The following is a 13,964-nucleotide window of genomic DNA, read 5'->3' on the forward strand; positions in this document are numbered from 1 at the left end:
AACTAACAGTTTGCATTTGAGTTTTTGTTCGCAGCCTTTGTGGAAATTTTACAAGTCACGCACTGATTTGGCAATTTGCATGCAGCGACCGCTAGATGGCGTCAGCACGTGCTCCCAGTCGGGGGATTCCCCCTCTTTTTTCCACCCCCCTCCCCCTCTACTCACGCACCCAATCAATATTTGAATTGGTTTCGGTTTACCAACCTTTTTTTTGCTTAATTTTGCCCGATTTTTAATTTAAACTTTTTCTGTAAAATTCTTTCAATGAGCTTTGAATTAATGGCACCGCCCACCCTGCGTATGCGCAATATGCATTTGATATGGAAATGCCAAAGGACTCAGTTCGACTGGCATTTTTGGCCAATTAAATATTTTTCAAATGTGTGTCACTCGATTCGCCCTTCTAATGGCGCAACTTTCCATGCTCGAGTATTAATTTATTGCCAATCTAAATGCGAGGACGAATGCACAGGAAGTCGAATTGAAAGTGGGGTAACTTTTCCTGCATTTTGGCATTTCCATTTGCATTGTAAGTCGCTGGAGATTCTTGGCTGGATTTCAGCTGGAAAAACAGGAGCGCATAGGGGTAAATGCCGTATCACAAATTTGTAGTTCACTCTATAACATAAAACATGATCACTATGATAAATATTTGAAATATTTAAGAATATAACATTTGTTTTTATTTACCCAATTTGCAACGATAGTTTTCTCTTTTAGCGATTTATAGGACTTGATCCTCCCATTAACCCCGCCGCTGTCAATCGGCCATTGAATGCGATAACAGACGCATGAACCTGGATAGCTCCTTGCCCACACATGTATGGGTATTCCCCTTATCCTTCCCTGCACCTACAAACAAACTTTTTCATGCTCCATTGTGTTATAAATATTCATAAAGCGCTCCGCCATTTTTCGTTGCGACCGCCGCAACTAAAGCCTTGATTTCTTGCAGTTTGCTACACCCACACAAATACACACATGTACAATGTTACCAATACCTAGCCAATATGGCTGAAATAGCCCCCTAGCCCTCCGCCATTTTCTAGCCCCCTTTTTTGGGGGTTTGGGTTTTCCTCCCACTGCCCATTTAACCGCAAGCCATGCTTCTAATGCCGCGTTGGCATAAATTTAAAGCAGCAGCTGCGGTTTTTCCACTGCTTTTCCTCTCTCGCCTTTCAGCTGTGGGTGGCTGGGCGGTGGGTGGTGCTTCTAGGATTTGCTCTCTCTTTCAGCGAAGTAAAGAGGAAGAGTATTACAAAAACTAAACCAGGCAAGGCTTTAAAACGGAAAAACCATTTTATACTGCTAATTGATTTTTCAAACACCCATCCCCCCAAAAACGGGACCAGAAAATGAAACCAAACCCCTTTCACGATGTTGCGGCTGCCACTGCTCTTTTGTTTGGCATTCAATTAACGGGAATTTGCATTTTACCTATGGATACATCTTGCCACTATATATATTTGGTACACCTCTTCATGTCGCCCAAGTGGGCGTGGCCAGCGCCAAAGCAAAAGCACAAGATCCCAAGTGCTAAATCAACAAAACAAAAGAACAACGACCGATACAAATTTGTTCGCTGCTGCGCTGCCTTTAATTACAACTTTTAGCATTGATCTTCGGAAGCAATCAACCAAACGCTACTAAACAAATGCGAAAACAAGAAAAAATTCCATCAGTCGAGTGTTTGATGGGGAAATAAACACATAAACCCAGATTCTCCACTCCACGTGGGTGGGTTGTAAACTTTATCGTATGTAATGTAACATTTAAAATATTTATAAAATTTAGATAGAATGTAAGAAATTGCCTAATTATTCAACCAGTAAGCTTTTTTTTAACAATGAGTTGGGCATATATTTCGAGCAACCCTCGCTGAGCTTGCAAATCACTTACACGTTCATCAATAAACAATGAACTTAACCTCCGAGTTATTTATATGTTTATTATTCGCACTACTGCTTAAACCTAGATATCTTAAGCTAGCATTATTTTTAGTATAATTGCTGTGGCTCAAGATGGTCTTAAGTATTTTGTTTTTTAAGTATCGATTGTAGTTGAGGTAATAAAGAAACTGTGTTCTCTAATTAACTATATTTTTAAATATATATATAATATATAAAAGAATTATGCTGCTGTTATTGATTACCCTAACTTTGCTACACTTCCAGCACATTAACTTTTAATCATTTTCCAAGAAACCCTTTTCTAGATTTCAAGTAACCAAGTAATGACCCAAAAAGGTGGAGTTGCTATCGGTGTCACGTAGGATCCACTGATTATTAAACGATGATATAAAGCGGAAACCCCAGACTTTGTCCCGCCCACCGTTTACAGAGATATCTGGAAGGCTGTGGCCTAGACTGTTAATGATATCGCGCTCCTCCCCTGTCCATCAAATTCACGATGTATGGGTGCAATAACAATTATTATCGGGCTGAGCGGCGCAGTTCATAAAACCCGATGGATACCACATGCATACATAAATAATACATGAATGGCAGTAGCGCCCAAGATGACCAGCAATTGCATTTGTGGTTTTTCGGCTGGAGTCGGAGTTTCAAGGTCGCGTTACACACTTAATTTTACATTGGGACTGCATTGTCTGCGTGGTTTGGTGGACAGGGGTTGGGGGGGTGCTATATACCTCGATGAGGAGTGACCGAACCAACCGGTTCTGCAGCAAAATGATCTTGCTGATCTTCTGGTGCAGCAGCAGCAACTTCTTCTTCATTTTGCCTCAATTTGGCAATATGGAAGAAGCAACCACAATATAGCCGGCATGACATTGAATTGTAAATTTCAGACGATAAAAAATAAAAAACGCACAACGCATAAAGTATACGTATGGCGAAGAAAACGATAAAGCAGAGAGGTAAATAAAATGTAAGCCGACATCCGATGCATGTGCATTTTTTCATGGGATGCAAACTTGCATTAGAGATGCGATCGTGATATAGTTCAATTCGATAAAAATGTAAATATATATTTTTTTAATATTTAAGAGATTGTATCTTATACCCAACACATGTTTTACCCACCTGTGAGCACTTAAATTTTCCTTTCATTTTAGTCACCTGCCTTTTTCGATAGTCGCAACACGTGCCGAGTGCGAGTGCAAAAGGTCAGACATATGCAAACAAAGTACGCTTTTTGCGCCATGTTTGCTATCTCTGTTCCCCCCTTATCCATTGTGCACACCCCCTTTAAGCCGCCCAAGCCCCTCCCCCTTAACCCTTTGGTCAACTGGTGGTATTATTGTTGTTGCTGCTGCTTCTTCGTTGTAAAAGACATTGACATTTTTTTTCCTGACCGTTTGCTCAGTTGCTTTTCTCTGTACTTTGTTGTCGTTGTTTAATGGTTTTTATACATATTTTTTAGCCAGCTATTGTTTTTGGTAGCATCGCATTACGTCACTTTCACTGTAGTTTGCGGCTTAAGCCAGCCTTTTGGCTTGTTGTTGCTGTTGCTGTTGTTGGCACTGTTTGCACTTGTTTTTGGTACAAACAAGCAAATTGCAATAAAAACGCTCGAAATTTATGGTCCACTGGCATACATACATTTTGTTTGGTATGATTTATCCGAGACTTTTGTTCGCCTTGCTTTCCGGCGGCACAATTTATGCCCGTTTACATGGTAAACTTTTGCTGTTTTTCCCAGTAGTTACCCGCTCATGCTTTTTGGTTCAAGTTCATCAGTTGGCCACCGAATTCGCAACTGGGATCAGGTTTTATGTTTATCGTCTTGATAGATGCGACGTTAAGTTCGCCAAGTTAGACTCGTATATCAGCAACTAGTTGGTAAACACTCATCACAAAGTTGATTTGAAAATATTTAACACTGTGAGTCTGTTCATTGCGCATACGCCGTGTTAACATGTGGTAGGTACACCCACATTACGCATTCGCACCGTTTGCTCATGGAGCTGGCGCTTTGCTAGATAAGAATCGGGCCGAAACAAAGTCATTAGTCCAGTTAACGTGGCCTGACTAAACAAGCTAATTTCCCAGTTGCCAAATGTCGGCGATTTTCGGTCAGTTATTTTGAATGAGTCCAATCATCCAAGCATTAAACAATGTGGCCTTTGCAAAGTTTAACTTTATTTTTATGTTTAGGAGCTCTTCAAGTTTATAGTGTGAGTAGTTTAAATAAACGAAAATTTTAATAAACATAGTACTACTTCTTAAGCAGATCAGACTGCGGCTTGAGCAGTTTTATGTCAAATCTTTTGTACCAGATGATATATTCGCGGAGTATGACATCGTCGACTATGAGAAAATCAATGTGAACCTCACAGTTCAAGTTCCCTTTCCTGGCAAACTGCTCATGCACATTTTCGTAAGGAAGCTCTCGGATGAAGTGGGTGGTTCGAACCACTTCGATCTGATTCGCATGACGAACATGGATCTCTGCAAGCTCCTCGATTCACTTCGCAATATCACAGTGGAGGAAATACCGGGCGAAAGCCTCTTGCCCTCGACTTTTGTTGTCTCATGTCCTTTGGTTCCCGGCTTCTATTTCGTGGAGGATAGCGTTATTGATTCCAAACTGGTTCCTTTCCGCATTCCTGATGGCAGATACATGGTACTTTTTGAGCTGATACAAGTCTACGAGGAAGTCATGAAGCTGATTTCCTGCAGAATCAAGTTTTCCATTAAGACACCAACTGGATACACGGAACCAACACTATTTAAACATACTAAAGAAAATAAAGCGACTGAGAAGCCAGTGGAGAAAAACGAAGAAGCAAGTACGGAGGTTACTCAGTCGAAAGAGGATAGTTCGGAATTATCAAACGATTACGAATAATGTAATTTTCGTAACTTAAATTATATCAAATATATTATGCATGGAGCCTCTCCCTTTTTTGAATAATTTTTTCACCCAAAAAATAGTTTTTACACATTTTTTGCAAAATTGTACCATCTATCAACAAGTTTCGGGTGCGTAATAAAATTTATTATCTCCCACTATAAATTCGCCGGGATTGAGACATCTCGCACATGTTACAGCCACGCCCATAAAAGTTAATTAAAAAACCCAGGGGCATGGGAAATATATCAAACATGACTTTAAACCGCGCGAGACAAGCCGACGACAAAGACTAAGTCAAAGATATCCATTCAGTCTAATCTTTTAATTTGTTGTCATGGTGAACTTTGTTGTGATATCCATTCGACACGTATTTGTTTAGGAATACAAACTGTGGAATGTTTTCTGGGCTGCGTTGACATTGTGGCGGCATTCTCGAAAGTTCGTTATTTACATATTTAGAGCAGGGCGAATGTTTCCGGTTTTTTTACCTGCAAGATAGTCGTCATAATCATCGATACTTGCACGATGACTGGGCAAAAAACACTTGGCCTCCGTACCAATCATAGGTTGGTTTTTATACCATCGCCCAGCCCAAAATGGTTCCGTCGTTTAGCTTTACTTTTATTGATTTAGTATTCCAGTCTTCAGGCCTGACAGCTGTTCAAAGTGTCAAATATTTATGGATCCTCTGCTCAAGTGATAATTTATTTAATTGGCTTGGATCTTGAACTTCAGATTAACTTACCATTTGGATGGGTGATCGAGGGGCTCTAGATATCTGAATTAGCAATTAAACTGCCTGGCATTACAATTTCCGCCTTCTTCCGGGTTTTGTGTAAACATTACTCCGCTGACCGCATTTGAGGTGACCTTCATTAGTCGTTGTCTTCATTTACCCAGCCTGATTATTATTTAATCAACGATCAACTTCTTCAGTGGCTTAGCGGAGCAAACAAAAGATGCCACCAAAAGCCAAGTAAACAGGGCGGCCTGGTTTGGGTTTTCGGTCTCGCAGCTGAAAAAAATCAAAGCACCTGCCTCAACATGCCACGCCCCTTGGATTGTCTGCTTTTGGCCAGGTTTTTCTGTTTATACTTCTTTTTCGCTTACCGTCTTATTTATGCGAGACTCTTTTGTTTATGTATCGCTCATTTGTCCTCTTCTTCATTGCAGACTGCAGTTTACACATGACATTATCATCGATGGTCACCCAAAAGTTCGGCTATAAAAAGCCCTGCTGCCAGATGGAGCCATGTGCAGTCGATTTTTGGAATAATCAGCGTAATCATCTCCCCAGCAGCAGCAATCATGAAGTACCTAGCTCTGGTGAGTATTTGGATATAACATTTGGATTAAGGATTCTAGTCTTTAAATGATTTCCAATTAAGTACAACATGAAGTTGATTGTCAACATTATCATTGTATTTGTACTAAAAATCTATTGTAATTTACTTTTTTCAGACCCTCTTCGTGTGCCTTATGGCCATCGCTCTCATTTCTGCCGTGCCCGTGGATGAGTCCCTGATCGGCGACAATATCTACCAGCCTGCCTTCGACGATGTCCAGCGTCCCCAGGATCCGCAGGCCATCTTCAAGCTGAAGAAGCTGCTCAAGCTGAAGAAGCTCCTGGGTTAGGAGTAATTAGCAATAGGCTCCGTTCAGATTCTAGTCCAGTCAATTGGGAACCTTGCCTCCCCCACTGCATTCGATTTTCAAACCGTTTTGTTTAGACAATACCCCATAAGCACAAACACACACACAAAAGCACATACATACGAGTAAAGTATACGTAATCGTAACTAAAATAAATGTTATTTTCATACACGTCGGCTTTTCTTATATCACCGAAGCGTCGGGGATGAGATCTCCATGTGTGTCCAAAAAGGAGCTAATGACTGGCAGCGGGTCGGGTTTTTGTTCGCCTAGATCTGAATGGGAAACCCGTTTCGGATCGTTTCTGGGTAGTGAGAGTGTGAAAAGCGAACGGAATCTTCCTTACATGCGTATAAATATTGGCCAATCGCGGTCCTACATAAATGAATCAAATGAGTTCCAATGATGTGCTAATACAAGGGGCCAACTGTGAGATTAATGATCATGCCTGCTTTCATTGATTGGCATGATTAGTTAACTTGATATGCCAGTAATATTATAGCTTAACTAAATATAATATATTAAATATTTCCAAGTATCAGAATTATCTACAAATAAATCACATATTGATGTGACAGCTGGTCACGAAAAATCGGACATTATTGACATCAAGCTTTTCAAATAATATTCGTCACCAATATGGAGTTTCATTTCAACTTACCATAATTTGTAATAATCAGGTTTATTAGAAGCATTAGCCAAACAGAGGCGATTTTATTGTTGTCATTAAAAAATAAAAATGAATTGGAAGTGAAGGTTGAGCCCCTTCAAACAAAAGACTTAAGAAGCGAACTTGAACCTTGCTAAATGCAATAAAAATGAAAACGTACAAGTTTCGTTACCAAATACTTTCTTTAATTTCACTCTTTTTTCTTCTTAAGAACCTAAACACATAGTTAAACTATAAATCCATAAATCGGAGGTTGTGGTGTCTAGCCCAGGAACAGCAGCTTCTTGAGCAGCTTCAGCTTGAGCAGGAAGGATTGGTCGTCCGATGGGTTGACGGACTCACTGCCAGGACCTTCGAAGCCTTCGGGAATGGCCTCCTCGCGGGGAGCAGCACTGGTGACCATGAAGCACACGGCAAGGCAAAGGAAGACGCTCTGTAAAGGAAGGTGTCAGTAAAGTTCCTTGGTATTCCATGTCGATTTTTAGTGACGCACCAGGAGCAAGAACTTCATGTTGATGTGGCTGTGGCTGGGCTGGATGTAAGTAATCGATCGATGGTTTCGCACTGCGCGTTGACAGACCTGCTTGCACTGATCACCAGACCCCGCCGACCCGTCTATTTATATGCCTGTTCAGTTGAGAGTGAGTTGCTCGGCCGGCAGACCGCTCGTCTTTCATAGAAACTAAAACAACGCGGAGCGTCAGCCAAAGATTCACTGATTCACGAGTCGGAGGGCGGGGTGGTGGTAAATCAATCTGTTTGGACTATTAAAAGTGATTTTAGTCCAACACGCATGTGATAACAAAAGCCAGGTTCCCTTTTTCGTAGCCAAGTAGACTGCCTTATTGTGGTGCCATTGTTGGACTTGCGACGCCTTATGTTTGGGCAATTTGTTGACTTGCGGTTTCTCCGGCTTCGCTTCTTTTTGCTAATCGGTGTTTCCTTGGTTCTGGGTTCTATTTGAGTTGGCCATTAGCTGCGAGCGGATTCTCTGCTAAATATTAATTAGCGACTTGACATTGGCCTTAACGTTCAGATCAGCCATTAGCTTTTCGTTCACACCTCCATAATAGGCTAGAGTAGCTGATTTATCCAAAATAGTTATCTTTTTAAGTGTGTATGCTGGCAGACGTTGAATTACCCAATGCGCAAAGTTGATAAGATTTTCAGATTTAAAAATTAAGCAGGCGGTTTGAAAATGCCGACCTGCCAACTTTTCAAAATTACCTGCATTGAGTAAATTAAAAGTCGAATGTAGAGCTAGACCATATGTAAATATTTTATCCAAGCTAAAATCTTTCAAATCGAAGTATTTCTATTATTTTCATTCTTATAATTAAATGTTTTTTACAATTTAATTTAAATTTGTTATCCATAACTATCAAGCAAAATTTACAAAAAAAGAGGAAAATTTAAAAAATAGCGCCATTTTCAAAGTGCTGCCACTCTTATCTAAATCTACACCGATTGCAAGAGAACGAAAATCGATTGGCCTCGTCATCTACATTAGTCACTGCATTAATCGATTATAGTTCTATCTTGAAGTACAAAAAAATACCAACATATATCGAAATTCGATAGCATCGATACGCTGGAACAACACAAAAAATAAAAAAAAAGGAAACAAATTAGTCAAATTACAAAATTATCAGTTATCAAATTACGGACAATAACAAACTCAAAATTAGCAAAATTTCCATCGCACGCCCACACGAAGAGAACAAACGGTTACGATGACGGGATCGTTCAGTGTGAAGCTCAAGTCCAAAAAAGGTCAATTCATTGTCAACGACCTGAACGAGCATACGACGCTGGGGGAGCTGAAAACGAAAATAGTCCAGGCCACCGACATCCAAGCGACGCAGCTGCACGTCCTAGTAGGCTATCCGCCCAAGCCACTGGATCTCTCGCAGCAGCAGGAGCAGCGCGACCTCAAAGCGGTCGGAATCAACAGCGGAGAGACGCTGATTGTGGAGGAGAAGGCTGCCCCTGCGCCCGCCGCTGCTCCTGCTGCCCCTGGGCGTGGCGGCACCACCGTGGAGGATGACGAGGCGCTGGCGCGTCGTCTGCAGGCCGAGGAGGAGGCGCAGCTGCTGCAGGAAACCGCTGGCGGTCCAGTCGCCCAGGCACCAGAGTACCAGCTGCCGGTGGCGCCGACGGAAAGCGGGCCGAATGGCGACTTCAATGGCATACTGCTGAAGAAGGTGGTGCCGGCGGACAATTCGTGCCTCTTCACCAGCATACGATTCGTGCTCAACGGCAAGGTGGACAACGAGGGCAGCGAAATGATGCGGCACATCATTGCGCAGGAGGTGGCCGCCGATCCGCAGAGCTACAACGACGCCGTGCTGGGCAAATCGAATGCCGAGTACTGCGTCTGGATACAGAAGGCGGACTCGTGGGGCGGCGCCATCGAGGTGTCCATACTGTCCAACTACTATGGCATCGAGATCGATGTGGTGGACATACAGAACGCCATTATCAATCGCTTTGGGGAGGACAAGAACTTTGGACTGCGTGTCTTCCTGCTCTTCGATGGCATCCACTACGATCCGCTGTACATGGAGACATCGCCGAGTGCTGCTCCGGCCACCATCTTCCCGGTGGAGGAGCTGGGCGTCTATCAGCAGGCCGAGCAGTTGGCCAACGAGGCGCAGTCCTCCCGGCAATACACCAATGTGGATAAATTCACCCTGCGCTGCATGCAGTGCGATGTTAGGCTGGTCGGCCAGGTGCAGGCCCAGGAGCATGCCAAGCAAACCGGACACAAGAACTTCGGAGAGATTTAATACGTCCTGATCTTCGGCACTGTCTACATTGTGGCTTTCATGCTGTTCGCCTACTACCTGCTCACCACCTAGCCACAATCGCCGTGCGAGGAGTCATCTCATTAGCAGTACTACCTCCACATCACCGCCTATCTAAGTTATTGATTATTGAATTGAGCCCAGCAGCCTGTATGCATGTTAGTCCCCTTTTAATCCCTTTCGGAATGCAATAAAATATACCTTCATCTACACTAGGCAAGTCATGGAGTTGGTACCTATATACCTATAAGGTCAAGTTCCAGAAAGCTATCCTGAGTTCACAAGGAAGCCAACTAAATTCGTAGTACGTACCAACTTTTTTACTGAGCGTCGAAACAAAATGGAGGCTCTCAATTGTTCAATTACATTAAATTTAAAATAGTTATCTTAGGTCCAGTGCTAGGAGGCCCATGGTGGGGTCATGGCAGCGGGATTCTGGAGGTAGGACATCACCACCGCACTGACACTCAACATGAAGGAGGAGAGCACCTGTTTGGCATCGTCGCTGGCCCGGGAACTGGCGAAACTGATGCAGGAGCAGTAGAGCGCAAACCAGGCGCACCACTTGAGCTGTGAGGGTGGTTACATACTGATAAATGCCAAGTCACTTGGTTGTAATCTTTGGGGTGTTATACCTTCATCATCAGTCCACACATGGAGAAAATCATGCCCAGAATGTTCATGTAATCCGGCATCATGTCCTCGTTGGCACCGCCGCTCTGGCCCTGGTTCTTGGGCGCCTTGTAGCGGTTGATCTTCTCTTTGCGGCGCGGATCCACGCTCATGTTCATTTTTAATTTATTTAATTTTCACCAATTTAATCGAAAAACCAGGTCAGATTCCAATGGATGTTTGCGTGGAATGTGAATGCCGTGCAGGCTGCTTACGTTCTTGTTTGACTGACATTTTGGACGCAAGGTGGCAACGCCCTTTCATCAGCTGTTTCTTTATTTACACCGCCGCCGCACGCACGTTTAAAATAGTTTTGTTAATTACATAAAAATCACAGAAAATTGCAACAGAAAACATGGCTCTGCGGTTGCTTAGCCGTTCGATGAGCTGCCACATACGTGGCTTGCAATTAAATGCCACCGGAAGAACGTTAAATAGTTATATCTGTCGGCTGGAGCTTCCGCCTGCATCCTGGTCGTGCTCACAAAATCGCTTGTTGCACGTGAGGATTACAGATCAAGAAGCCGGTTTGCAGACCAAACGAGAGGCCAACCGGAACCAGAATCATTTTCGTGAAGAAGTTCTTGAAGAACTTACCACAGCAGCACCCAGAGAACGCCAGAAGTTTAAGCCAGAAAAGAAACCCAAAGAAAAACCCACCAAAAAGGTGCAGGACTTTGGTGATCCGGACACCTTTGGCGATGCCAAAGTTGCTGCAACAGAAGATCCAGGTGATGTTGAGGAAGAAGAGTTTATTAGCAATTCCACTAGGCGTTCAAAGAAACTAAAAGCCGTGGAATATGCCCGTCAGATCAAGGATCATCTTAAGGCGAACCGCCTAAATGAGGCCATCGCCGTGCTGGAGCAACGGATGCTGAAGGAGGATCGCGCCAAGCCGGACAAGTACATATACAATCTGCTGATCAGCGGCTGTGCCAAGGCGGGCTACACCCGCAAGGCCTTCTTCCTGTACACCAAGATGCGTCAACGTGGTCTTCAAGTCACCGGAGGAACCTACACTTCGCTATTCAACGCCTGCGCCAATGCTCCCTCCGTAAGCGATGGCCTGGCCAAGGCCCAAATCCTGCGGGAAAACATGCTGGAGAAGGGCTACGAACCAAATGTGAAGAACTACAATGCCATGATCAAGGCGTATGGAAGGTGCGGTGATGTGGACACTGCCTACATGCTGGCCGACGAAATGATGGAGCGCCAGCTGGAACTGAATGCAGATACATTCAACTTTCTGCTGCAGGCGTGTGCCAGCAACTCGGAGCACGGTTTCCGGCATGCTCTGCTCACTTGGCACAACATGTTGCAGCGAGGAATCAGTCCGGACTACTACAGCTTCAATGCGATGCTGAGATGTGCAAGGGATTGTGGCTTCGGTGACTTGGATTCCATGCGAGAGGTTCTCGATCAAATTGCGCCATCAGCAGCTAGAAAGAAACCAGTTCTCCAGTTGGAGGAAGGCCAGCAAGATGATTTACCCAGTGTGCAAGCCAACACAACTACGTTGCCTGCCCAAATTGAGGTGGCCACAACAGCGAGCGAGCTGGAACTGCCCAATCTTTTGCTGCCTCAGCCGCATCTGGGCAGTCTGGTGGCCCTGGAGGAGGTGACACGTCCACACGAGCGTTTCTTGCTACTTGGCGGTCTCACTGGCTTTCTGGAGCACATGAAGCAGCACAACATCACACCGGACATCGAAACATTTACCGCGATGCTGGAGGTGATACCGCCCACAAATGCTGCCGAGAAGCAGCTGCTCACATTCGTGCGCAAGATTGGCCTCAAGGCAGACATCGACTTCTTCAACATACTGATCAAAAAGCGTTCCATGCGCTTCGATTACGAGAGTGCCAAGGAAGTGCTCTTCATGATTCGCACGGCGGGTTTGCGGCCGGACATTGTCACCTACGGTGTGCTCGCCCTGGGTTGTCGCACGCAGGAAGAGGCTAGGGAACTGCTGGAACAGATGCAGGTGGCGGGCATTAAGATGAACATGCCCATACTGGGGGCCATGCTGCGGCAGGGCTGTGCTAACAAATCCTTCAGCTACGTCAACGAGATCATTCAGTTGAGTCTGGAGGAGGGCCTCAAGCCAAACGAAGCCTTCCTGCGGCACCTGCACAACTTTCACAGGGGTTGTGCGCGAGCCATTGACGCCAGAGTGAGTTTATAGCTAACTTTCTGCTAGTTAAATCATTAATATTTGTGTATATGCAGCATCCATCAACCAAGACGGCAGCCTTTAAGAAGGGCCACTCTAAATTCTGTGATAAATACCGCCTGTACTACGAGGAGCAGGGACTGGCCGGTCTCAAGCTGGAGGACGCCATTGCCAAGGTGAAGGAGCGCCCGTATGAGCAGTTCAAGCTGCCGCCTGTCGACGGAATGGAACCACTCAAGCACGAGCAGCTCAAGCACAAAACGAAACAGCGAAAGTACATCAAGAAGATCAAGATACACGAGCTGCAGGATGACCCTCCCAAGGAGTCGTTGAAGAGGATAGAATAAGCCATAAAGTTTAACTCCCAATAAAGTTTATTATTATTCGTTAACCAATCATGGTTCGTTTGCGTCCGCGTGCTCGCACCTCCTCGAACTTGGAGAGCACTGCCTGCTCGTCCTTACCGCACGCTGTGCGATAGGCGGCCAGGATGTGCTCGAAGAGATACGGCTGCTCGCTGTGGGTGCTGAGTAGCGCCCGCTCCAGGACGTACAGATCCACACCCTTGTCCTCGGTGGCCTGATTGTAGTGGCTCAAGCCGAAGTCAATGAGGATGACATCGTAGTCGCCACCCTTCGGATTGATGAGGATGTTCGAAGTGGTCAGATCGCCGTGTATTATATGATTGGAGTGCATTTTCCCAATGATTTCACCAATTCGCTTGCAGAACTCCAGCAGACATTTTTTGGCTTCATCCTCCGTCTGAGTGGACACCGTCTCCTGGATGAACTGCTTGGCAGTCTTGGCTGCATCGAAGTATTCCATATACAGCTTGTGCGTGTTGAGGTCCGAGTGGAGGATCTTTGGTGCCAGGATTCCAGCGGCTAGACATCTTCCCGACGCCTTGGCCTCCGCCTTCATGCGCTGTCGCGTGATCTGGGTGTCCAGTTCCGGGTGGCGGTACTTCTTCACGAACCGCTCCTTGATCAGGCAGGCTTCTCCTTTGAAATCGCCCAAATATAGACGTCCTTCGGCGCCTTGTTTCAGGATTTCCAGGGACATTTTTAATTCGCTTGTAAACAAACCGGCGCACTTGATTTAACCAAGGTGGCAACTCCACACAGCAGTAGGGTTGAGAGGGGTTGGGTAAATATACGCATAACTTTTTTTT

The 13,964-nt window shown here is 44.7% G+C and overlaps 7 protein-coding genes across 7 annotated transcripts; 4 read left to right on the top strand and 3 right to left on the bottom strand.

Moving 5' to 3' along the window:
• Positions 1 to 3,839: 3,839 nt before the first annotated feature.
• Positions 3,840 to 4,857, top strand: LOC6736847. The gene is made up of 2 exons (XM_039293701.2): positions 3,840 to 4,138; positions 4,195 to 4,857. Exons 1-2 carry the CDS (start codon positions 4,079 to 4,081, stop codon positions 4,810 to 4,812), a joined length of 678 nt encoding a protein of 225 aa, XP_039149635.1. The 5' UTR covers positions 3,840 to 4,078; the 3' UTR covers positions 4,813 to 4,857.
• A 993-nt stretch (positions 4,858 to 5,850) lies between these two features.
• LOC6736848 lies at positions 5,851 to 6,640 on the top strand. The gene is made up of 3 exons (XM_016170891.3): positions 5,851 to 5,897; positions 5,992 to 6,144; positions 6,280 to 6,640. The coding sequence occupies exons 2-3, from the start codon at positions 6,127 to 6,129 to the stop codon at positions 6,451 to 6,453; spliced, it is 192 nt and encodes a 63-aa protein (XP_016030496.1). The 5' UTR covers positions 5,851 to 5,897; positions 5,992 to 6,126; the 3' UTR covers positions 6,454 to 6,640.
• A 712-nt stretch (positions 6,641 to 7,352) lies between these two features.
• On the bottom strand, positions 7,353 to 7,956 carry LOC6736849. Its single transcript, XM_002083669.4, has 2 exons — positions 7,635 to 7,956; positions 7,353 to 7,574 (listed from the first exon to the last, which is right to left on the bottom strand). The coding sequence occupies exons 1-2, from the start codon at positions 7,650 to 7,652 to the stop codon at positions 7,404 to 7,406; spliced, it is 189 nt and encodes a 62-aa protein (XP_002083705.1). The 5' UTR covers positions 7,653 to 7,956; the 3' UTR covers positions 7,353 to 7,403.
• Positions 7,957 to 8,599: 643 nt separating this feature from the next.
• On the top strand, positions 8,600 to 10,168 carry LOC27206282 (ubiquitin thioesterase OTU1). Its single transcript, XM_016170892.3, has one exon. It carries the CDS (start codon positions 8,875 to 8,877, stop codon positions 9,928 to 9,930), a length of 1,056 nt encoding a protein of 351 aa, XP_016030497.2. The 5' UTR covers positions 8,600 to 8,874; the 3' UTR covers positions 9,931 to 10,168.
• A 78-nt stretch (positions 10,169 to 10,246) lies between these two features.
• On the bottom strand, positions 10,247 to 10,842 carry LOC6736851 (protein Asterix). Its single transcript, XM_002083671.4, has 2 exons — positions 10,584 to 10,842; positions 10,247 to 10,518 (listed from the first exon to the last, which is right to left on the bottom strand). The coding sequence occupies exons 1-2, from the start codon at positions 10,737 to 10,739 to the stop codon at positions 10,348 to 10,350; spliced, it is 327 nt and encodes a 108-aa protein (XP_002083707.1). The 5' UTR covers positions 10,740 to 10,842; the 3' UTR covers positions 10,247 to 10,347.
• A 122-nt stretch (positions 10,843 to 10,964) lies between these two features.
• LOC6736852 (pentatricopeptide repeat-containing protein 1, mitochondrial) lies at positions 10,965 to 13,184 on the top strand. The gene is made up of 2 exons (XM_002083672.4): positions 10,965 to 12,793; positions 12,850 to 13,184. Exons 1-2 carry the CDS (start codon positions 10,976 to 10,978, stop codon positions 13,138 to 13,140), a joined length of 2,109 nt encoding a protein of 702 aa, XP_002083708.2. The 5' UTR covers positions 10,965 to 10,975; the 3' UTR covers positions 13,141 to 13,184.
• LOC6736853 (EKC/KEOPS complex subunit Tp53rk) lies at positions 13,150 to 13,932 on the bottom strand. Its single transcript, XM_002083673.4, has one exon. It carries the CDS (start codon positions 13,853 to 13,855, stop codon positions 13,181 to 13,183), a length of 675 nt encoding a protein of 224 aa, XP_002083709.1. The 5' UTR covers positions 13,856 to 13,932; the 3' UTR covers positions 13,150 to 13,180.
• Between the last annotated feature and the right edge of the window lie 32 nt (positions 13,933 to 13,964).

Source organism: Drosophila simulans, chromosome 3L, assembly GCF_016746395.2.
Source record: "Drosophila simulans strain w501 chromosome 3L, Prin_Dsim_3.1, whole genome shotgun sequence".
Taxonomy (NCBI): Eukaryota; Metazoa; Arthropoda; class Insecta; order Diptera; family Drosophilidae; genus Drosophila; species Drosophila simulans.